The sequence below is a fragment of the Podarcis pityusensis genome, assembly GCF_964106645.2.
Source record: "Podarcis pityusensis genome assembly, chromosome: 5".
Taxonomy (NCBI): Eukaryota; Metazoa; Chordata; class Lepidosauria; order Squamata; family Lacertidae; genus Podarcis; species Podarcis pityusensis.
In genome coordinates this window covers 57,112,485-57,138,381 of record NC_138032.1, presented here as the reverse complement: position 1 = coordinate 57,138,381, position 25,897 = coordinate 57,112,485, and the positions used below count along the sequence as shown (strand labels likewise).

Sequence of the window (25,897 nt, the reverse complement as noted above, 5' to 3'; positions counted from 1 at the left end):
TGCACCCAATTTTATGGAACTGCCAGTTGAGCTCAACCTTCTCCCTGATGAGCTTCTGGAACTTCCTGAAGACATTTTTAGTCCAGCAAGCTTTTAAACTGAACTCTGATTTTATGGTTGTTGTTTTGTCTTAGACTTAGAGAATGATTTTATAATGTTAATTCATATTTGATTAATCGTTTTGGGTCTCCTGTACACTATTTAGAGAATACAGTGGTGCCTCGCAAGACGAAATTAATTCGTTCCGCGAGTTTTGTCGTCTTGCGATTTTTTTGGTCTTGCGAAGCACGGTGTCGGGAAAGTTTTAGAAAAGCTTCAAAAATCACCAAAGTCTTTAAAAACCTCAAAAAAGGCTACCACACCACGTTCTATGAGTTGCTCCTCGAAGTCAAGTCGCAACTGTATTAACGGTGTTAAGAAAAAGGAAACAAACTTGCAAGATGTTTCCGTCTTGCGAAGCAAGCCCATACGGAAAATCGTCTTGCGAAGCAGCTCAAAAAACAAAAAACCCTTTCATCTAGCGAGTTTTTTGTCTTGCGAGGCATTCGTCTTGCGAGGTACCACTGTAGTGTAATTAAGCAGTATATAAATTGTATAAATAAATGAGTGAACGAGTCTCAGACCTGGAAGAATCCATTAAGCTGTTGCAATTCTGTTTTGTTCTTTCCAAGTTATATAGTATTTATTTCTTCTAAGTCTTGGAACCATTTGCCTAATATTAAAGTGGCAATCAACATTGCCTCTAAATATTCATGGCTATCAATGACTCCCAAGTGCCTGGTGGATGCCAAGGCTTTGGCCTGAAGCATTTATTTAGTATGGTAGAGGGATCCAGTTATTGCAAAGTTAATTCCAATGCCTTACTTTAATCTAGCTGCTTTCTTGCATGAAAATGATATTTATGAATCTCCAGTGTTGACATGAAATAGATTACTCCAGATGTTGGTGACCATAGTTTTTGTTTGTTTAAGTCTAGGCATTCTTAATAGTGTGCCTGAGAAAGTTCTGGTTCTGCCAGGTTGTAGCAATCTTTTCCTGAGAGTTCGTGAGAAGTTTTGCACGTCTTAAGCAGTTCTCCCCAAACTTACTCCCACTGAAGGTTTCATGGGATCCCAGACCAGCCTCTGGCCTAAGAGAACGTGCTCTGCCTGTCCCACCCACCACCCAAGTCCTAGGGAAGGCACTTAAGCAAATATGGAAAAAGAAGATCTCCCTGCTCTGGGCACTGATGCTGGGGGGGGGGGGGGAGCTGTCATGGAGCCCAGTCCTTGTGGGAGTATCATTAGGCAGTTTCCCTATGGGAAAAGAAAGAGGTCATGGGAAATGTTTAGGTGACTAAGCTCTTTGTGCCCATCCCAGTGTGTATGATACAGTTGCCTCACAAGAAGGAGAAGGAGAGTATGACTAGAACAGCAAAAAAATTCAGCTTCTTACATGCTTCTGTGGGGAAAGCCCTTTGGGTGTCATGTGGTACAATTCATACAGGAGTAATGTACCAAAACAAGCAGGGCAAAACAACTTAACAGGAGAGAGACCTGAACAGGAAATCTTCTGGTAAATACCTCCGCTCCTGTGTCTTTGTTCTATACATCATGCCCTTACCAGACCCCCAGTACGAGGTGATCAGGAAATTAAGACTGTATTTCATCTTGAAATGTGAATTCTATACCATTCCTGATCTAGGGACCTTGTTTACAAACATATGGAGAAGAATTCAACTCGGCGCTAAGCAGGTTGCTTAGTCAGCACAAACATTTCTATTTGCCCGATGGAATGATCTGTCTTTTTCTCCCCTCATGTTCAGTTCTGGAGGATCCTCCTGAACCCTCCCTCCTGCTAATTTGAAGAAGGAAAAGGAGGACCTTGTGCTAGCAGACGTCCTTGCATGGGCTTCTGCTAGCAGGGCTTGTTAGCTGAATATTGCACAAGGATTTGAACAAGAGCAGTGGTCCATATACAGTGGTACCTTGGGTTAAGAACTTAATTCGTTCTGGAGGTCTGTTCTTAACATGAAACTGTTCTTAACCTGAGGTACCACCTTAGCTAATGGGGCCTCGCGCCGCTGCTGCGCGATTTCTGTTCTCATCCTGAAGCAAAGTTCTTAACCCAAGGTACTATTTCTGGGTTAATGGAGTTTGTAACCTGAAGCGTCTGTAACCTAAAGCGTCTGTAACCCGAGGTACCACTGTATTTTATATATACGTCAATCCCTTATCCGTGGTTTTTATAATCCCTCAAAGTTTAAAAATCTACTCCAAGCAAAATCCTTGTGCATAGCTTTCTAGAAGAGGACTAGTATTTGAAATGCTAAAACACTTATGGACCCCCCCCCATTGTCTCTAATAATGTTTTTAATTATAGCAACAAGTTCTGATTTCCTTAATTATTGCTAATAGTTTAAGGGCACACTGTCAATCAGTGATACTGAGGCCTGTAGCAATATATTGTTATTATTCTATCAATCTGCAGTTCAAGCACACACCTTAATTTATCTGAGGTACTAAATCAATAAAATAAATGTGTTTAAATATATTTGCAGTTGGCAGCATAAATTAAAAATAGATGTCAAAGAAAATGAAAGATTGTTGAGATACTAGCCAATGTTTTAATACAATTTTTTTTTTTTTTTGCAAAATCCTACTAATGCTTCCTTGCTGTTCACTTTACCTTAAACCCCATCTTCCTGCTGATCTAGTCACAATCTTCTTGACAAAAAGGGTCCCAATCTTACACATTTTTACCTGTCACAGAGCAGGGGTGCCTACATTTTCTGTTTGGAGTAATAGAATTAGTCTTCAATTTCATTTTTCAGACTCACCCAGCAGTGCTGAAACTTCTTATACAAACTGAAAGTGAGCAACTTGTCATCATCCTGGAGAGAAATGAGTAAGTACTTCTAATTTGTATTCCTTGCAGTCTAGTAGTGTTAGTGAGTCGATTGCAAAGTTAAAATTGATGGGTTACATAATGCATGAGGAACTGTAGCTCAGACTGCTATCTAGCTTTAGAAAATAGCCTCATGTAACCATATTTCTAGGCTTTTTCTTGTTCAAAACAAGATGGTAAGTACATGTATAATTACGTATATCTCTTTCTACATTCCTTTAAGCCTGCTTCATTCCCCCACCCCTTTGTAACCATTATTCACACGGTTAAAGGCAGCCCAGTTTTCTTGAAACAAACGGTATTTCTTTATTGCTTCCTTTCATTATCACTGCTTAGTTTGATAGACTGTGGCCCAGTGACAGTTCCTGCTCATCTGGGACTCCAGGGGAGCAGCTTTTGCCATGTGGCATGGCTGAGGCATGGTCCAATGACTGCCATTTTCACGTGTGGCCATGAGGGGATGACCAGAGCCTCTCCTTCCAGCCATGCTAGCCCACAGGGAAAAGCCCTGGCCCAGGGGGCAAATCTGGTCACAGGGGAAGAGGCTGACCTGCCCCATTCCCTTCTAGTACTTAAGAGCATGGTTGCATGAAGTTCACCCTCTCTGGAGATTCGGCACCCACCAAAGCTGTAGGTGGCCTGGCTCAAGGTGAGGGGGCAGGCTTGTGTGAGGACCTTGCTATGGTTTCTTTGGTCACTGTATTCTGGGCCTGGGGGGATTTTTCCCCCTGCAGACAAATTGGCTGGTCTGCAGGTCACAACTCTGGCAGATAAGGCATTAGGTTGGATCCTTATTTGATTGGGTACTCTGTTGAAGGGGTTCAGGAAGGGTGTTTCTGTCTGGGGGCCCATATGGGGGCCAGAGGGCCATAGCACTTTTCCTAGTAGCGGCCCAAGTGGAGTTGATGCACCTGGTCCATGTCAGGGGCAGCTCCTCAGCTCTGGGTTGACACCACCATAATTATCAACCAGCAGGAAGGCTGCTTAATACCAGATTCATACCCAGTGCCTGGCCAAACCCTACTTACATCTGTAATCAGTCTGTAAAATTTGGCCGATTTCAACCCAAGTACCAATCTCCTGTGTTTATTTCTACGCTGCCGGGCCCTTGCTGTGCTGTGGGCAAAATGCTCCTGTGATGGCAATCATCCGTTGGTTTGTCACTCTCTTTTCAGTGGATAAAACCACCTAGTAACCCTACCTGACCTTCTAAATGCTGAGGGGAAACTGCAGGAAATATAATAAGCTGTTCAGCTAAAATGTTTCCTACAGCCTCGCTCCTCCCAAGAATAGCAATGTACTGTATTGATCTTGAGCTTTCAAGTTGCTAATCAGCAAAGAGCATGGCAAAGGACTTGGGTGTGTCTCCTTTGTTTCCACCTAGAGTTGCACACCAACCATCTATTTGTTGAGCACTGGATTAGGCAACAAATCCTGTGGTGTGCAGTATTTATCAGTAATGCAATCTTGGTGTGTGTGTGTGTGTGTGTGTGTGTGTCTCATATGTTAGAATAGCTGTTCAGCTGGTTTCAGTCTTCTCAACCTGATTCTCCTAATACATAATAACTGTAAACATACATATACATAGAGTAATAAGAAGTCGGAGGTTGTGTAGATGGTTTCTGTCCAACTAGGTACACAACTGTGGTATGGGTGAGGCAACTGAGCTAAAGCATAGGATGTGTATAACTTTCACACGCAAAACCAAAGAAGTAGAATCCTGATAGATATACTCCCTGGTGGTATCTCCTTTATGTGTTTGGGAGGGATAAGGTGAATGTGGTTAAGAGCCTAATTTAGCAAGCCTCAAGATCCCAATCCCAATGATTATTTTCTTCCAAATATGTTTTTGATAATAGGAAATATCCTGTACACATTATAAGAATTACAGATAACCATATAAGCTAAAACAAAAGGAGGAAGGATTCAGGGAAGACGTCCTCTCTACTAAGGTTTAATCCTTACCTCATATCTCCCAAAGAGAAGTCATTGCTGTTAGAACTGCGGTGGCACTTAGTCAGTGGATGGTGTGTGTGCCTCTGTTTTGTGGCAGACAATATATAAGGGAAGACTTCTGTTAGAGAGTTGTTATAATAAATAACTTACAGAGCTCAAAATCTGGTATAGTTACTGTATGTAGATTTAGTAAATGACTGTACTGGATCCATTTTGTGTGTTAAATTTGTAAGCTGCACACCTAGAGTATACATATAAAAATGTGACGTATGGAGGCGAAAAACCTGTGTTTGTAATGGTGTTCATTTGACTGAAACAACTACTTTTAGCCAGTGCTTGGGGGGGGGTGCTATAAAAATGAGGTGCCAGTGCTTGTATATTGGTAATGGTGTCATGGGTGCCAACACTAAATGGCTTCCATGGCCAGCAATTAAAGAGGTGACGGTACTTCATACCAATGAATGACATCACAAAAAGCACTGCTTATAGCATTAAAACTCTTTTCCTGAAAACTTTGATTGAATTGTATTTCAGATCACAGTTCAGATACGTTATTTCATTAAAATGAGGCCTGATTAGCAAATCTATCACGGAGTTTTGAAAGTAGGCAATGATTTTAGTAGCAAAAGTGTAAAAGGCTAAGGGTGGTATCCAGTGTTGCTGTTCCACTCATGCCGCAGACATCTGCTTGGGCAACAGAACTTTCCCTTCCTCTCCTCTCCCCTAAAGCCTCTCCTCAATAAGTTTAAAATATGCTCCAGAGTAGATTTGGGGCAGCACGGGGGGGGGGGGGGGAGGTTGCACAAGCAGAATTCCTCTCTTGCAACATCAGATACAACTCTTCCTGAAGAATGTAGGTTTTAATCACACATTTTAATTTAGCACCACATTATGATGAGAATAAATAGATGCATTTTAGAGACTTGCAATCTATTAAAAATGTGTTAGAAGCACTTGCAGTGCCAACAGCCTTTCAAAATTGGCACTTCAGTGACCATTTACACAACATTTGCTTTCTCAGACTAAGCATCTCTCTACTTAGCTATACTGTGTACAACAATAATTTATGGGCAAGTATTAAGCAAGCTTCAAGAATTTTGTCCTCATAAATGTTATATGTATGTGGGTCAAAGTGATAATAGCCATAACATTGTCTAATGTTGTAGTTTTTCTTGGTGTATTTAAGTTGTCCTTGCCAGCAGAATAATGGTATGTGTTTACTTTTCTTGCAAATATATTTTATTTATTCATTTCTTACTGTTTTATCCCACTTTTCTTCCAGTTGAGCTCAAATTAGCATGCATGATTCTCTCTCTGACTTTTTAACCTTACAACCCTGTGGTTGTAAGACTGAGAGAAAAGTGATTGACCCAAGATCATCCCAGTGATCTTGGTTGAAGTCGGAATTGGAACCTAGATCTCCTACCATTCCCAAAACTGATACTCTAGCCACTGTATCACACTGTCTCTCCTTGATACAGGATAATAGACTGTGCATAATATAGGAACCAAAGAGAGAGAAAATATGGTTGCTTTCCAGAAGAGGGAAGAATTAGGTTCCTTTACTGGGCCAGGTAGGCACCTTGAAGTATCTGATATCATTTTATTCATGCCCTAACTTCTCCTAAAGTTACCATATTCTACCAGCCTATCAAAGTCCCTCCAAGTTTGTTTCCTCAATATTTCCTTTCGGAACAAATGAAAGTAGTATATTTTTATTAGTAGTATATACATATTGTTGCATGCCACCCCAATCTCTGAAGGCTGTGAGATTCCTGGAGAAGAGTTCTAAGCACTTACCCCAGGTTTCATGTTTCCTTTTGGAATGAGGCACAGTGGAGACTTTGGAGTCTTTATGATATATAGTTTATTTACACATATATACAACCTGAGCCTTTCGATTCCAAGGAAACTGAACTCTGGGTAGGCACCTGGAAGCGCTGGAATCTCGCACTGCTCAGAGATTGGATGGTATGCAACAATATTATCAGTGGCTCAAAACATAACTAAAAGAATACAAACAGCAGAATTTATATGGTGGGGAAACAGGACCTCCCAGAAGTATATGGCTGTTATAAATTATTTCTATATTGTAGTTTAAAAAGTTTATAAATTATCCCTTGGACCACTGACTGAGCTATTTCACCTGTCAGTCCTAGAACCAGCTGCTGCAGTGTAGTGTTTCAGTGAAAGCTGACAGCTGGAGTTACCCTTTAATTAAAATAAAAGTTGCTTTTTCAAAAATTACACTCCGCTGTTACATCAATGCCAACATATTGCAGCGCAGTCAATCACATTCACAGTCATTGTGGTAGTGCTTGTGTCATTATTCCTGTCTGTGTTTTGCTTTAATGAAGCAAGTTCCATTCTCAGAATTCTTTTGCCTACACCCAGGCTGGGGTAGCCTGTCCTCTGTCAAGAGCCACATTTCCTTGGGGGCAGCCTGTCAGAGGCTGCCTGCTGGTGGTGTGAGACCAGAGCCAAAAGTGGGCAGGGCTGCTCCCTTCTCTCTTTATCTCCATCCAGCAGGGTTGTACAAATTATTTTCTCCCACTGGAGCAAAACGGGGCCACGCTGTGCCGCCTGCCCAGGCACACAGTGGGGAGTCCAGCCGGCAGATGCAACACTGCTTTGAAGGGCACACTCGTGGTGCCCTGCAAGCCCAGTGCAGCTTTGTGACACTCACAAAAATGGTGCTGGGCTCACAGGGTGTCGTGAGCTGTTGCGTCTTTCTCAAGGTAAAGTCTCCAGAGGGGTGCCATTGAGGCTCCTAGCCTGTGTGTGTACATAAGCAAATGCATGTTGGAGGAGGGTGCCAAACAGGATCTTTGACCGGGGTGAAAATGAGCCTAGTTATGCCTCTGCTCCATAACAGCTTATGTCACAGTGAGGGTTTATCCACAATTACCTTCCCTCTGTTCTTTCCAGGCAAGGCCTGTGATTTAAGGCTCCATGTCCAAACACCCCCACCCACCAACCCCTTTTATTTTTTGCTCTGCAGCTTTCCCCATGAAAACCTGCTCTTTAGAGCTGAATCGGAGCAAACCTCAATCCACAGAAAAAACAAACTGATGTTTGCTGTGGACACAGAGTGTTAAAGCATGGACCTCTGCCTGGAAAGAGTGGGGCAAAAGGTTGTGTGTGGATAAGCCCTAAATGTGTCTTTCAGGTACCACAAAGCTTATAGTTTAGTAAATGGAAAATGTAAACTCCAATCTCTTTCTGTCTGATGAACTAGAAACCAGCTCAGAGGTTACACTAACATGTTTGTCTGCCTTGTGGGCCATTAGGAAAAACTGTAAACTATTATGTTGCTCCTCTTCAGTCCCTATCTATCATCCCTTCTTATGATGACTGTGACTGGTCTTCTCTTGTTGTCTCTCCTTTGGTTTAGTGTCTTCTGTTTTGGTGTGGGCTCCAGACACTGAGAACCATAATGAATTCGTAACAAAACGCCAATTCATATATGCTTAATCCCATCATTAGGATGAAAGAGAAATTTTGGGGATTAAGATATATTTTTCCCCCCAGCCTGCATAATTAGAAGCAGCTCATTTTTGTGACTTTGAAGAACAACTACATGAGCCATTGTCTCATAGAAAGTATCTAAAACAAGCACTGGAGCACAGCATGAAGCTGTACCAGCTAATTAAGTAGAGAAAGCAGTAGAGGAGAAGATATGCTTGCTTATGCAATTAACATATTAAAGAAATTCTCACTTTAAATTACCCCTTCCTATCTATAATTGCAACAGCAGAATGCCAGGTATCCTGATAACTTTATTCTACTATCACTTTGAAGGGAATACAAGAGGGTAATTGGCCAAGTGATGCTTGCTTCCTTTCACCTTCAGCTTATCTGGATGCAGTGCTGAATGCAATATTAACAAGAACCTAGAGCAAATGTAACATAATCATTTATGGATATAAAATGAACAAGGAAAGGAAAACCTCTTCCTCATATAGGTCAGTAACTCATTAATTGTAGTGTTCCTTCCGTCACATGGGAGACAAATTGATCTTGGACAGACATCTTTTAAACAGCATGGTTTGAGCAAGTTGGCAGCCAAATTATGCTGGCATAAGGTTAGTGTCAGGATCCTGTGCACTCCCAGCAGCAAAGGTATGCTAGCCAGGTTCCCTTCTCAGCATCCATGACAATCATTGCACACCCCCTTTCCCCTCTACAAGCATCATTGCACCATGAATGGGGTTTCAGCAGCGTATGTTTGACATGTCAATTTAGGGTGCCAAGGTGATGCCCAATTTAAGTAACACAAGGCATGGGAATGCATGTGGTGACCCCTCACGTGCATGCGGCATATTACTCTGCAGTCTTATCATCTGACTTGCCTTTTCCATCTCCTGTTCTTTGCTATCTGAAGTGAGCTTGGCTAGAAGCAAAGCATCTGGGGCGTAGACTCTAGCAGCCTTTGCCAACCCGAGGTGACCTCATGTTTTGGACTACAACTCCCATCAGCCCTGTCACAAGAACCCTCCTTGGTGGGGCTGATGGGAGCTGTAGTCCAAAATATATGAAGGCAGGGTATTGAAAATACAGCAAACTCATGTGCTTATTTCTTTTGCTCTTTAAATTAGATCTCTACCCTCTGCTTGTACTGAGCTAGGACAGACATATATTTAAAGAGATGAGTCGGCCACTGTCATAGCTTTTTTGCCCTAAATTGTAATATGGATAGGAGTGCATGACTGGCAACAAAAGAGAGGAAGGTGTCCTTATGTTGAAATGGGGATGCATTCCTCCCTTAGAACCCCTTACGTGCTACTCCAGTCTCCAAGTGGTGAGAGACTCCAGGGATTCTTGCACATGCCCAGATTCAGTTTCCTGAAATGGAGGTCAGTGGAGACTGTGGTGTCTTTAGGATTTATGGGTTTATATTACACATATATACAACCTGACCGTAGGATGCAGGGGTTTACAACATTAGCACACCCATCAATCTTGCTGCCCATTAGGTTTCCAGGGGAGCCCTAAAGTCCAGCACACAGCAAACATGTCTGTGTGTTTCATGCTTCCAGCTTACTCATCTTCTCTCCATCAGCCAGGTGGGGTGTGGGGAGATCCATCCATTTGTTCCTATGGCAATGGAGCTCACTCATTTAGGATGGAGCTCACTCTTTTTAGATGCAGATGTTGTGTTCTTAACTATGCAGCTAACTGCACCTTGACAAAGGATCTGATTTGGCTGGTCCACCAGGTTTTCTTTTGGAGATTCTAGCCTCAATGATACAGAATCACAAGTTTTGGAAGGGACTCAAGCCTAAACCCCTCAACTCATAATGCTAAATGTATGTTTTCATTCACAATTTTTGTCTCAAAGTGGTGTATAGCACAGGTTGTGGTGTCTTCCAAAACACATTTGATTGCATTCCTGTTTCTTCAGAAAGTTAGCTGGGCTTAATGCCTTGGGTTTCCATATACTATCACATATTGTTAGAAACTAAGTTAATTTCCACACTCTTCTTCTCCCCCCCCCCCCCGCAAAAGGTTGACAGATCCTCCATAGTGACTCTAAAATAGCAAAGAGAATTGTAAACATGTTTTTGAAAGCAGGGTTGAACCTGCCCTTAATTAATTATTTGTTAGTTATTTTCAGTTTGATACATTTTCAGTTTGATACATAGTCTCTAGGGCCTAATTTTGTTGAACCAGAGCAGGATAGATGACAGTATATGCAAGGGCTTCTAAAATGTCTCCTCTTCTCCATACTAAAAGTGACAGACCCTTGGCTCACATTCAGGGTGATTTTTGTGTTTTCCTTCTAAAAATAAAGTCTTTAGCCCTTGCTGAAGGCACTATGGAGAAGACTGAATCATGTTTCCAGGATAACAAATTTGACAGGGATAGACACCAACTACTTAATTTATCTTCTTTCAGTATTCAGTGTTGTCCTTGAAATTTTACAGGTCTATAGTAAACAAACTTTACCTGCATTTGATTAGAATCTTTCAAAGTAGTACTGTTTTCTTTCCTGTGAATATATAATTTATACTGAAAGATTAGCATGTCCTCTAAATATTAGTTAGGAAAAAGTATTTTGCAGCTCATTATAATGAGGAGGAAGAATGATGATCCATCTGCTTTCATAGGATCCAATTTTTGGCACCCACCTATTCAAACATAGGTATGTGTATAATTTTAAACTGTGAATTTCCCTTTCAGTAGGAAGACAGGTAAGCAATGCGGGATCCACTGATAAGGCAAAGGTTTTCCAAATTTCCCTCATCTTCAGGACAATAGGGTTCTGCATGAGTTGCCCCACAGTGACATAGGATATATTATTTGAGCTTGGCCATAATGTAGAGAAAGCAAGTGCTTTTATTTTCAGATATGAAGGCTGCCTGCAGAGAACCCTCCAAATCTGCCTAGAATTTTCCTCCATATGAAATTTGCTGGCAGCTTCACCTCCCTCCTTTTGTTGCTCATGTACACCTCTCTCTCTCTTCACTTCCCCAGCTTCCTATCTCCTAAACTATTTCAGGCACAGTACAAGCCTGAAACAAAGGACAAGATAGCACCCTCTTTTCATGTACAGAAGCCAGCTGGATTTACATATACAAAATCCTGCTTGAATACTACATGTGAGGGCTATAGACTAGCTTATTCAGGAGCTGGCTTTGTGGCGCACGTAGCCCTGTCCTTCAACACCCTGCCACCTCTCCCCATTCCCCCAGCAGCTTCCACCTGAGGCAGCTGTGTCAATTTGCCTAATGGTAGGACCCTTTCTTTCTTTCTTTCTTTCTTTCTTTCTTTCTTTCTCTCTCTCTCTCTCTCTCTCTCTCTCTCTCCCCCCCCTCCCCTTGATGTGTAGCTCAAGGTACTGTTAGTGGTTTTGCCTGTCTCAACACACATTCAGTCCCTGTCCACAGCTGTTGATTTGTGGTTTTTCTCTTGTGTTGACACAGCAGAAAAACACTGGAGCAATACAAATGAGTAAACTCTTCTACTAAAGCTCAGTACTTTGTTCTTAATACTATGAATGTGGGAGGGGTGCTAATTATAATTGTGTCTTGGAGAATGTAAGTACCACATGCAATTTACATAATTCATGAAACCATGTGTAGAGTCTGGCTTTCTTCTTCAATAGCTATCCATAATAGCACATTTATTGGGAATATTGCTTGGATTTGTTTTGCTTTTTTCTTTCATTCTCAGTTTCTAACATGACGTAAATAGTGTGGGATAGTAACAGTTGCTGCAAACAGATTTTAGTCTTCTGTAAAATCAGTAAGATGCGCAGCTTTGCATTAAAGAGTGCTTACATCTGCAGACAAAAAGAAGCATAACTCATGCTTGTTCTGCCTAAATGCTATGACAAATTATCAGCTTATCAGTTTTGTAGCAGAACTTTGGGTAATCTTAAACAGATGTATTTTTCTTTAATCACAATGTCAATTATTTATTGGACAGCACTGATTAGCTGATGTGTACATAAAGAATATGGACAGCAAATAGCCAGCCTTCTATGGATAGAACATGCTAAAAAGAACAGCAAAAGTCATCTGAAATTAAGTTAACTGGAATGAATCTTCATCATGAGTCATTAGAAGAGACGACACTTTGGCTACAAGATGAAAAATCTTGATGAAGGCCAGTTGTAAAAGCAGTACCTAGTGTTTAATAGATGGATCATAGGGACTCATAAATTCAGGACATACATTTCTTTCTTTGCAGTAAATGTCAAGCTTAGTGAAACAATATTTCCTGTGCTTGGTGTACCCCCTCCTCTCAGCCAGAGATTCACTTTGAAGAGATCCTTTGAAAATCATTGGCAGCAAATATTGCAGCTCTACAGCTGAACAGTTATCAAAGACTAGAATGAAAATGTATTCCACATACTTTCCATTGTGCTATGAAATTGTCATTATTTTTACAACTTACTCAAGTCACAACTTTTGGTGCAAATGCAACTTTTACATTGCAAATTGATCAAAATTTTTTGTGTGAGATAACTATATGCTTAAATTCAAGAAGGATCTGGTGCGGTTTTAAAAGCTAACAGATCTATTGTGGCATAAGCTTTCATGAACTAGAGTCCACTTCCTTACCTCGATTAAATGTTATCTTCAGTTTGCAGGTTTGTGTGTAAATGTGTTTACAATGCATACACATATAAACACATAAGTTAAAGAGAAATTAAATACTGAAACCAAAAGGGTGTGAAATATGAGACGGGGCAATTGGTCTAGACTTAAAATGCATACAACGTAAGCACAGTGACCCAGTCACAGCAATTGTACTTGGAGATAATAGCCTTCTAGTTGTGCTATGCAGTGGTACCTTGGTTCTCGAATTTAATCTGTTGCAGGAGTCCGTTCGACTCCCAAAATGGTTCAAAAATAAAGGCGCAGCTTCTGATTGGCTGCAGGAGCTTCAGAAGCTGCACCAATCGGAAGCTGCGTTGGACATTCGGCTTCCAAAAACGTTCGCAAACTAGAACACTCCAGGTTTGCCATGGTCGGGAGCCATTTTGTTTGACAACTAAGGTGTTCAACTACCAAGGTACAACTGTACTAATTTCATAGCTAGAGTGAGAAAAGAAACCCATGGTTCTAATGAAGTTGAAATGCAAGTGATTTGCATATGCTGATAAGGTCTACTTCAGCAATTTCACACTTGAGCTTGGCTTTTTCAGTATTTTTGTTGAAGTACGGTTACTTTGACATTAGTAGTACACTGTCATATTCTTAATTTTGGATTCAAAAGCCAAAATAATTAGCATATATAGCTATATTAGTGAGGTTCTTGGTAGGTCACATTGCAGTATAATATCATGTTTTATAAAGTTGCACATCCATCAGTATGACCTATCCTGAAGTATGTCATATAAAAAGAATGTTTAAAAAAGGAATCTAAAAAAGGGAATAGTATAATTAATGGAGGGAGGAATTCACTGTGTTCTGGAAGGGATTACATTGGACAACACCCCTGAATTACTTAGTTGTTTGCTTGTTTTAGTTTAATTGGAAAAGAATGATCTCAGTCAGGTGTCCTCTGGGAGCAAGAATGGAATTCAAGTATCTGCCATTTATAAATACTCAGTCCTTGCCAAACTACAGTGCAGTCATGCAGCCCTAAACTGTGACATGACTGCATAAACACTTGGAATTCAGATGCTGGTTTGAGCACATTCTTCTTAGACTTTTAAGTTTTTTCCTTAAAAGCCCCTAAATCTGTTATTATATTGTATTGACATCTGACATGTTCCCAAAGGTCCTATTTTCAATAGCTGGCCAGTCACAGAAATCCTATCTTCTTGCTGGTTTAGGCTCCATCACCATAGATTACACAGAAGGTATCTGGAGCTAGAGGTTTTACTACATCTGTGTTTGATTTTCTTGGGCTTGATTTTCACTTAATTTTTTGTGCATAATGCCACATCAGTAGAATGGGATGAGGCAAGAGAGACACCTAATTTTAGGTAGACATTCCCTCTTCAGAGTTGGAAGTAACATTCCAAAATACAAAAAGCGTACACACCAGTTGGTCTTCTTCAGTGCACTTTTTCTAATAGTGAAATGGGAATTTATTATATATTACATAGCAACTTGCTCAAAATAAAATGTAAATAGGATAATCTTGAACCAATGTTTCTGAAAATCTTATGGCATTACTCAACATAACATTAGATATACGGCTACAAAATACTGGCTAATTTACAAGATTATGACTATTTATCATCTTTGTTCTTTTAGCACAACATTAAGATCCCCTTGAGTAGTATAAGGAGATAAAGGCTACCTCAACCTGCTTGATAAAACAGAACAAAATAGTAATATCAGAGACTCATTAGCGATGGACCAGTGTCAAACCAGGAATAAGTATGTTTTATTAATTGTTTATTTAGTATAATTCTGTGACGAGAGTGCTTTGCATCTGTGTCTTATGCCACCTTAAAGACTGACAAATTAGTTATAACATAATTTTCCATGGACTACAGTCCACTTCATCAGAGTCATGAGGTGTTATCCTGCAGTGCAAATGTACATATGTGGTTGGACAAGGGGCAGTGAGGTCTGTGGAGAAGGAAAGGCAGAAAAGTACAAATAGTGATAATTATATTACCAGAGCCATTCAGAAAAAAAGAAGATGGGCTTTCTGTCGTTGGGAAGCCAACAAATACTGTACATGTAGTGTTTTGCTTTGTTTTTAAATGGACTTGAGGATTGATGAGCTTAATGTACATTTGAAGCGCATTCTTTCCTTCAAAGGATTTTGAGGACTGTAGTTTGTTAAGGATTGCTGGGAATTGCTACTCTGTGAGGGGTAAACTACAGAATTCTCTGAGGGGGAAATGTGTTCTGAATATGCTGTAAAGGTATAGCTTGTGAAGGCTGAGAATGCACAACCTTTCATTCTAGAATCAATGGAGGCTGGGACTTGTTTTTTTCCTGCATCCTCCCCATGCAATCAAGCTCTATTGTACTGTTTTTGCCCCTAAAAAGTGCTCCTTGAGGAACTGATTTCAATCCAAAAACAAAAGCTCACTGCAGATTGATTCTGTATTACCCCAGTGTGTCCATTTTAAAACAGTTCCAGCAATTTTTTTGGAGGGGGGGCTGTCTATCTACACCTGCCCAATGATGTTGTGGGTGGATGTATACCAAGACCACAATCACTACATCCTCCTTCATTCGCATGTGCAGGGAGGAAAAGGCATGGATAACCTAATCAAGGAGAGGATTTTCAAACACACATCAAGTAACCTAACCCATCATTGTGGACAGCAGAATCTAGCAATAAATCTAGACTGAAAGCAACACACTGAGATGGATTAAGAAAATCTACATTTTAGTGTTACAAATGGGTTAGTGTGTACACAGCCTTAATGAACTTTGGAAAACAGAAAATGTAGGTTAAAAATGATTCCAGTTCTCAAAATGCCCTGCTGTATCAGACCAAAGGTTCATCTGGTCCAGCATTTTGTTCTCGAGGTGGCTAAGCAGACTCCTTATAAGAAGCCCATGAGTACAAATACAGATTCCCCATGGCCCTGTATATACATTCTACAGAATGCGGACAGCCAACTTTCTCCCCCATACAATGGCCTTTTGATCATAACATTGTTCAAAGTAAAACATGCTGTTGCTTCCCACACACATTTTAACTGGTGTGGTGGAGGTGCTCTTATTTGAAGCTGCTCGCAACAGTGGTACACTGTTAAAGAAACCCAGTCAGATGGGCAAGGTATAAATAATAATAAAAATAATAATTAATTCTGTTCTTTATCAAAGAGGTAGCTAAGAGGGTGATCTACATTCCTCAAACAAGAGTCAGCATGTGTTGTTGTTGGTTTTAAAAAATGTGTGCATACATGTAGGAACTATAATGTTGACTAAATATACTTATGTGTACCAGTTCCAATTCCCTAAACTTGTCGCATTGCCTTAGAAAAAAATACTAACCATTTAGAAATTTGACTGCTGACTGCTGATCCTTGACTGCTGAAACACAAAACCCCCCTCAAAGAATAGCCTATAAACTTAGACATCAAGTGAAAGAAATGAAAAAGAAATTGGCAATAAAGTTCAAAATCAAGCAAAGAGATAATTTGCAGAAAACGGCAGGTAAAGCATGTTGTTTTACAGTTTTAAGTGCTGAATATGCAACATAAATCTAAGAATACAGAACTTGCATCCTCCGATAAAGCAGATTTAGACTTTATTATAAAGGCTAACTTGGAAAGTCATATGAGAGCTCTGGGGAGCACAACAGGGAGAGGAGGAGCTCACCCCCTTAAAAGAACTGCTGTATCAGCACATTTTCTTGGAAGACCTCAACCAAATGACTTCATCGTTCCCTGATTTTATTTCTATCAACAGCTGATGCTGTAATCTTGTTTGAGATAAATACCATATTGCTCCAGTTACAGACCTTCTAAATTGTGTGGTAAAACACTTGGTGCATAGGAAAACCTCAGAATCAAGATTTGGAATACAGTGGTACCTTGGTTTACGAACTTAATCTGTTCCGGAAGTCCGTTCTTAAACCAAAACCGTTCTTAAACTGAGGCGCGCTTTCCCTAATGAGGCCTTCCTCCGCCAGTGCCCTTCCACCATTCAGATTCCATTTGTAGACTGAGGTAAAGTTCACTAACCGGAACACTATTTTCGGTTTTGCAGAGTTTGTAAACCAAATCGTTCTTAAACCGGACTGTTCTTAAACCAAGGTATCACTGTATATACAACCTAGAATAAGTCTGACTATAGCCCCTTTTAGAGATCTTCCCCTGTTCAATCAATGCATGGGTTGTGTTTTGCAGCCCTATGCATAGTTATTGTAAGGTCCGAAATGAACCCTGTACATATACTTATATGTACAGAGTTCTCTCCATACATTCAAAGAAGTTTTCTAGTTGTGCATTGATGTCTCTTTTCAGACACTACAAGTATAGAGACTTAGAACAGAGCTTGTTCCAGCAGTGTTCAGTGCTGGCCCCAGAAGGGGGGAGAAATGGGGCGGGGGGCAAAGTATATTTCTAGGTGGGCAAGTTGTGTCTCACATGTTAAGATCTCTGAAAGAAAAATAGCAGTATATGTTAATGAGTGCAATTGGGTGGCTGGGGGCTCAGGTGAGAGGCAAGCTTCTTGTTTGAAGGGGTGCTTGCCCCCTTGTCTCCCTCTGATGCTCTCCCATGGTAGCACCACACCCTCATGGTTCTGGACAACAAGTGACTGAGAGAAAGTGACTTGGCAAGAGAGGCTGATTTGAGTGGCATTTGATTCCATGCCTGTTTTGCAAGATCTATAAATCGATGGGGCACTGGAGTAGTGACACATATCATCGCTTCTATTATCCTCTCTTTCGTAGGGCAAGACTACTGAAAATGTGGCATACAGATGTATGCATTCACACACGGTGTTATATTTTATGTGCAGTAGTGACCACATGCATCCTTGCTGCCCACTGCACATATAAGATTTCTAGCCATCAATAATGTGAACGGGCCTTAAGCAAACAACTCTTCTATTTCAGAGAGTAGAACTAGAGGTTTGGTACTTAGTAATCAATGTTACCGCTCCGCAAGTTGCCTTATGACTAAAATTACTGCCCCATCCAGTAAGCCACCAAGCATATTTACTTACTCCTGCTGAATCTTGCACAAATGAATTTGGCATATTATAAACTAAAAACAATAGTACTTCATACTTTTCAAAAATATGGAAGCTGTTTTAAGTTATTTGATTGTCTGTATTAACTTCAGTGGTGTTTTGATTATAACCTGCCTTAGGATGCAGGTGGTGCTGTGGGTTCAACCACAGAGCCTAGGACTTGCTGATCAGGTCGGCGGTTCGAATCCCCGCGATGGGGTGAGCTCCCGTTGCTCAGTCCCTGCTCCTGCCAACCTAGCAGTTCGAAAGCACATCAAAGTGCAAGTAGTTAAATAGGTACCGCTCCGGTGGGAAGGTAAACGGTGTTTCCGTGCGCTGCTCTGGTTCGCCACATGCTGGCCACATGACCCGGAAGCTGTACGTCGGCTCCCTCGACCAATAAAGTGAGATGAGCACCGCAACCCCAGAGTCGGTCACGACTGAACCTAATGGTCAGGGGTCCCTTTACCTTCACCTTTACCTTTACCTAGGACCTTAGAGTGAAGGGCAGGTAATAAATGAAAATAGAACAGTAACAATAACTAAAAACACTGAAGCTTGAAACCAGTCTACAAGATCATCAGAGCACATGGTGGCCAGTTTAGCATATACTATTGGCTCTTCACACAAGGTGGGGCCATTGTATGGGTGCATTGTCAAGGACAAGATGATACTGTTTAGTAAGTCAAAACACGCTTATAATTTGAGTGATGTGCAGAAGTATCAGCTCCCCAAACAAAAATCAAGCATGCTTGTGGTTTAACAGTAGTGGTCTAGTGAGGTTTATTTTCCCATTTAGATCAACCTATCAGGGGTCATTCAAGTATTTATGCCATTATGCTAAATGTTATCCCTTGCCTTGTATTTAAAAAGTCTATTAGTAAATGTCTACTGCGCCTATGAAAATCATGCAGCGCCTTTGAAAGAAATACTATACATGTACCTACAAAATTTGTTCCAAGTAAAAACAGACTTGGATATACTCTTCTGTCCATGAGCACAGCACGAGCAGAAAGATTTTATCTTTTAAAGATTATGCTGGCAGTCAAACAGTTATCAGCTGTGTTCAGAAAAATAAACTATTCTTCAGGGAATACAAAAAATATCCTTAAAATATGGGAGAGTAAACTAAGCAACAGCATAAATGCTAGCTAGAGATAAGGCAAATGTTTTTATTACCAGCATATCTTCTGTTTAACCTTTTTCTTACTAATTTCATTACTGTGCACATTCTTTCAAAATATCTGAATCTGCACTGTAGTTGAGTCCAAAATAGTAATTTTCTCTCACAATACATGATGTCCTTTGTAGATAATTGGTTTCCCCATTCAACCCATTTTTAACGCCTGTCTTAAGGTTAGTTGCAAAATGCTTGAAGAAATCATCAAGTTTAATACTATCTATGGGAGCCTCATATCCATACTTGCCAAATCAAAGAATAATTTCATCTGTTATGAATAGGGAAAGTGAGTCTGAAACCTGCCTGCTTGTGGAACCTGCTTTCCCTGAATTGCCTACAATTGTATCACCAGCACATTGAAAGCAGCCTTTAGTAATCTTGATTTTACTGAGTACAAGTTTTATATCCTACTTGGCACATTTTAAAATATTGGCTTCTTCTTCTTGGATATCACCTCATGATTTCAACAGTAATATAACTTTAAATCCACACAACAGAAAGGGGTCTATATTTTAATGGTGTGTGTGTATATGCATGCAAAACAAATGTTCCTGCACACATCTATCTAGCGAAGTACATTGGGTCATGAACCCATCATAAGGAGTAGACTGCATGAGTTCTCGGATATCTTGCTGTAAAAAAGATGAGTAATTTCTTGGACTTCAACCCATTTATTGTCCGAAAGCAAAGGGAACTCTTCAGGAAATGAATGTTTCTTCCTGGAAATGGAATCAGACTTAAATCATATTAATTACTCAGAATAATAAAATATAAATCACGATGCAGAAACGGTGATTTTAACAATTGCCAATTCTTCATATCTTTTGGAAATGATTAGCGTGGTGGCATTGATAGTACACTGAAAAGTAGTGAGGATAATTTTGTTGTTCAAATATTCTTCATCATTACTGATTATGCTTTGCATTCCAGTGAACTACAAGAACCCTATATTTTTTCCTGTAATGACTTATATTCTTGTGTAGCATTTTATTTTTATTTTATATTACAGTGGTACCTCGGTTTACGAACTTAATCGGTTCTGGAAGTCCGTTCTTAAACTGAAACCATTCTTAAACCGAGGCGCACTTTCCCTAATGAGGCCTCCCGCTGCCAGTGCCCTTCCACTGTTCGGATTCCGTTCTTAGACCAAGGTAAAGTTTGCAAACCGTTATGTTTGCAAACTTCCTGTTATGTACTGAAGTTCTCACCCTGGGCCAGCAGACGGGGGGGGGGGGAATACTGTAGATAGTTTTCACTCAGGTCCACATATGCAAATAAGGAATTGAAAGTGACGTTCAGTGATTGGATAGTTACAGAAAGTTGTTACTGTTGCGTTGTAGTGGAGCTCTATATAAGAAGGCTGGCTGAACCCTTCAGTTCAGTTCTGTTCTGGCCTGTGAATAAACAAGAGCTGTTTGAAGAATCACTGTGTCATCTGATATGTTCACCCACAACTTAACACTTCCGGTTTTGCGGAGTTTGTAAACCGAATCGTTCGTAAACAGGGCTGCTCTTAAACTGAGGTACCACTGTACATTTATATACCAACTTTATCTTCCAAAGATCTCAAGTAGAACAAGAAAGGTCACTGAATATTTAGGCATCTGGATTCTTTTTTGTCAAAATAGAGGCAAACATTGGGATTTTAGATTCAGCAGTATTATTTTTACTTTTTGCACATGCTTGAATTTGTAGTCATTTGGTATCAGCTCCACTCCTACTGGTAGAATCTGCCAGTCTCTGCTGCCTGCCCTGTCCCTACCTTTCCCTTTGGAAGTGTGGGCCAAACCAGACATTTGCTTAATACGTAGCAGGTAGCCATATATTTTGTTTCCCCTTAATTACAGACAAGCAGGATGGATATTACTGGGAAGGCAGTGTGCAGGGAGGGGAGGTTGAGTTCTTCTCTGACTGTGCATGTGAACAGGTAGTCCTCCGTCCTATCACAGTGGGGGAATGAAGAGATAAGCCTGCCCTCCACACATGCTGCCTTTCCACTAAGAACCCACCTTAAATATATGCCTGTAATGAAGGGAGCTTCAGCAGCAATCACCTGTGCATTCTTTTCTATATCAAAAAGACTTGTATGCCTTCTGGTGGTCCTGCATATTAGAGTTGCTGCAACGGAATCCTTGATCCAGACCTTGTGCAGAGTAGAAATGAATTTGCTTGCCATCATAAAAATGAGTTTCAAAGCTTTACTGCAGAAGAGTCTTAAAACAAATAAACATTACAAGATACAAAACAACACATTCCTCTTTAACAAGCAAGCCATGTCATCCAGTCTTGTTTTTAGTCCTTAGTGTATTTCCGTGAACTTTGCTCTCTCTGATCCCAAAGCAGATGCATCGAGTTGCCCCCAACATGGGGGGATGGGGGACACACATCGTATGTGCATGATGTCACATGTGTGCCACCGCCCCAACCTGTCCAGGCCAACTCAGCCTCCCACCCCCTACACTTTGTGAAAGGTAGCTAGCCAATATATTTTGCACAGGGGAAAACCCGCCCTGTTACATTTTGAAAACATGGGAGGTGTTTTTTACATAATAGCCTGTTGACATATGCTTTGCAGAGCTATCCTGTGACACTACTTAAATTTTTGGTGTTGTGTAACAACTACTGTCGGCTCCTTGATAAGCTTGTGTACTTCATTTTCAGGGATTTTAAATTCAACATTTGTGTGACTTGTTATACAGGTGGCCACAGCATAAAGCATTGTGTTCATTCATCTGTTGTTGTTTTTTTACATTATTGTTGTAATGCCATTTTGCAATGGGGTATTGCAATCTTATAACAGGAGCTGAGGTGATGTCCTCTAGCACTCCAAATTTAAAGGTCTAAATTGCCAATAAGTTTATTGTGATGTAATGTGTCAGTGTGTCTGGCTGTTAACCAGAATGTTGGTGGTTTGAGCCCACCCAGGGGCAGCTGTGGGCCGGATTCTTACATTGCAGGGGGTTGGGCTAGAATGATCCTTGAGTTATCTTCCATCTCTACAAAAACCCCTGCAAAAAAGCAGAGGTCAAGCTGATCTCTCCTTACTTACCGTAATTGTTCAGCCCTCCTATTACCAATACAGCCTCAAAGGCTTTGACATGGAAAAGCTGAAATGTAAGTGTAAATGTCATTTGTACAGCACCATTTAGCAGCATTGCAGTGTTCTTTCTGTGGTTTTCAAACTTTAAGGATAATTCACTTGTATCTAGTCTGGGTCTGGATATTCTGTTCTGGATGTTCCCGTCTTAAGTGTGTTGATTTGAGCTCTGGGTCATTGGGGATCTCAATCAGAACAATAGTTCCTGAGTTCTAACACTTGTAAGTCTTGATGTCATTTAGATTGTAGTTCTTGCAGTGTCCTGAACTTGCAGGACAGAATTCAGGATTTCTAAATTGTTTATGGGATTGTTTTCCTGAAAAAAAGTTGTGTGAGGAAACTAGATTTATTTATGTTTTCTCCTTTAACTTAAAAGTTAGGTGCACTTCTGAATCAGTGCATACAAAATTTTAAAATGGAAGATAGATCAGCTAGGCTTCTAGGCCAAGTGAAAGAAAATGATATCGTATTTGCATCTCAGGTTTTAAAACATAGTGTTATCAGCTACTTAAAACAGCATACTTTTTGTTGCAGTCTTGAACGTTTGAACTCATTCTTAATGGTTTATACTATAACAACTATTCAATAATTACTCTTCCTTAAAAAATGGCCATGGTGTCACATTCCCTGAAAATTATACATGCTTTATGGCTCCCAAGTAAGAGATAGCTCAGGATGAGGCATAGTGGATAAGCAGGCATAATTGGAAGAATGCTGACTCAGTTCCAACTGGGATCTCACTGCTTAGTTAACCATAATTTGCATCCTCCCTGCTGGATTAATAATTAGCTTAGAATGAGCAATGGAGATCAGATAGCAGCCATAGCAGCAATTTAAGGAAATGTTTAAACAGCATTAACAATCATTTATTTTGCCATTATTCATGGAATGATAATAATAATAGATTGATTTTCTGCTAGTGTTATGATACATTGAAATATTTAACATGATTCTCATATATCCTTTACAAATTATTTGGCATTATATATTGTTGAAATATTACATGTCACACGAGCTGGGGGAAATTGTCCTATCAGTAAAAATTCAAGACTTTGCTCATAGCAGTAGACAGCAAAACTACAATGAATTCCTTAGATCATAGAACTGTACAGTTGGAAGGGTAATCTAGTCCAACCCCCTGCAATGCAGGAATCTGAGATTAAGAGTCTCATGCTCAGTGTTAGAAACTGAGATATGAAAGCTAGGAGCTAAATGGCACCTTAAACCTAGGTTATGGGCACCACAGCGGAGTGTCTAGGCGTGCTTTTTTTATAACAACCTGAAAATGAATGAACTGCAGCTAAAATCATATGTTCATTTCTCACATGGTCTAGTCCTCATCTGAACACTGCAAAAACAAACAAACCCCAAAGCCATACTTCCTCTGCCCACCCCCCAGTCTTCTTATTGAGGGTCCCTTCTCCAGTCTTCAGAGATTGGCTGGAAGTGTGGAGGCAGGAAATAAGTCTGCCTTTCCTTCCAGCAGTGGCAGTTTTAATCTGAAATCTTAGCTGCAGAACTGCACCCAGAGCTCAGAAACTGTACACAGTAATGTAATTCCCTGTCGCAAAACACACCTAGAACAATGGGGAGTTTCGAACGCTGCTCATGGTCTACCAACTGAGCTATCCCAGCAGTTAAGCCTTGTGAGACCTGATATTCTCAGGCAGTCTCCCATCCAAGTACTAACCAGGCCTGACCCTGCTTCGCTTGTGAGATCATCTGGAGTTTGTTGATCTCACCATAGACAAGTCACTCACTCGTACGGATGGTGGAGAAATACAATTCAGTTCACATTTAAAGGCAAACCTGACAAAATGGCACTTTCTGAAATGGCGGGCCAAAACATAGCCATCTTTCAAAACACACTCGCAAAGTAATGTGTACAAAATTGCATATACACAGGTAAACAATGCACCAACATGCATACATTCATGAAAGAAAACATATAAAATGCATTATATTAGGGGAAATGGTTTTTCAAAAATGCATTTAATTGACAAAATTACATATACAAATATATGTATATCAGGAAAAAATGCTGATGAATTCTCCTGACTGAAAATCTCAAACTGATGTGTAAATGTGGAGCTCCAAATTTAAGAGTGAAAAAAAGAGAAACCGAGATAAACTTTAAATGACAGATTAGTCCATCCATCTGTGTATTTTATAAATGTAAAAAAAACTTTTGTACATTATGTACTAGATGTTAGCTTAGCAAACACATACTCATCAGTTCTATATTTGCTGAAATAACAGGGAAGTGGGGGTAGGTAGCAGTTTCAGGGGAGAACTGATGAGTGACAGTGGTGCTTAACCTTTTCACACCTAGGGTCTTCTCTGCACTTGCCTACTCTGGGCCATTATTGTTCTGCAGAGGTAGCTGATGAGACTTTGTTGTTGTTTAGTTGTGTCCAACTCTTCGTGACCCCATGGACCAGAGCACGCCAGACACTCCTGTCTTCCACTGCCTCCCGCAGTTTGGTCAAACTCATGTTAGTATCTTCAAGAACATTGTCCAACCATCTCGTCCTCTGTTGTCCCTTTCTCCTTGTGCCCTCACTACAAGGAGTTAAGCACTCCTCTTCACCAATTCTCCCCTGAAAGTGCCTCAACTTTCTTCAACCTACTTACTTGCTATATCGTATTGCTATGCAGTCAAAAGGAAGCCATCCATGCACAAGAAGAAGATGTATCAGCAACCTTGGGAGAAACCCAAATTTTCTAGATGTACAAAATTTAGGAATCCTAAAGAGGGGGAGTTCCAGAAAACAGGCCAGTGGGAGGAAATGGAAAATCAGACAAAGGGGTGAATAAAATACAGTATACTGAAATATGGTATGGCTGACTGGCTAGGACCCTGAACTGGAGCACTCTGCGCTGCAGTAATTTTTTTTGCAGGTTTCACTTGGTTAGCATTACATAGCAAATGTGACTTGGAATCCCATGTTTCCCTTATAACTTGTATTTCTATCCTAAGGGCCTTAATCTTGCTATTTAATCTAGAATTGTTGGGTTCTCTTCCTGTGCACGGTCTGTTTGAATGGATAAGTGTCTCTGTGTGTGTTTCCATTCTGAATATTTAATTTTGAATTAATATATTTTATACATCCAGAAACTATGGAGCATAATTTTCCTTGGCAGAGGAATAGACATTCCATAAAGGAATTCCACTGCTGTGGCTTTTAGGAAATAAAGTAAAATATGCATGTGGCCCTAAAACAAATTACAGTTGTTGCTGAGCTGCGGTTTCATCTATTTATTTTATATCTAAAACTGTGTTGTTGCTTCAGTGGATTTCCCTCGGAAAAGCAAGAAACAGTAATTAAGACTCATGCCAGCTATAACAAGACTAGCAATTTCAACTGGAAACCCCCACTGCTCCTGCTATTGTCATAGTATTTTAAGCTATATTACAAACAACTCTGGGATGAGCTGCACACCATCAGACCGGGAACACATACTGTACTTACCATTGTCTCTATTTATTTATTTTATGTTTTTGCTGCTTTAAAATCCCCCCCCCCCCATTATTTTATGACAACATTTAATATTGAAGACCTTCTAATAAAGCATTTCTGCTCTACTTGGTGGCCAGGATGTGTTTATCTAAACAGGCCTAGACGTGGTGCTCTTTGTTCACGCTTTCTCTCTTTGTTGCAAAAT

At 40.4% G+C, this 25,897-nt stretch overlaps 1 protein-coding gene across 3 annotated transcripts in view; it reads left to right on the top strand.

Annotated features, from left to right (window-relative positions):
* Positions 1 to 25,897, top strand: part of ADAM12 (ADAM metallopeptidase domain 12) — a 189,566-nt gene that overhangs the window by 52,902 nt on the left and 110,767 nt on the right. For all 3 annotated transcript variants that reach the window (XM_081005209.1, XM_081005210.1, XM_081005211.1), the window contains one exon: positions 2,813 to 2,886. In XM_081005209.1, the coding sequence (XP_080861335.1) occupies positions 2,813 to 2,886 (74 nt within the window). The remainder of the gene's footprint in view (positions 1 to 2,812; positions 2,887 to 25,897) is intronic.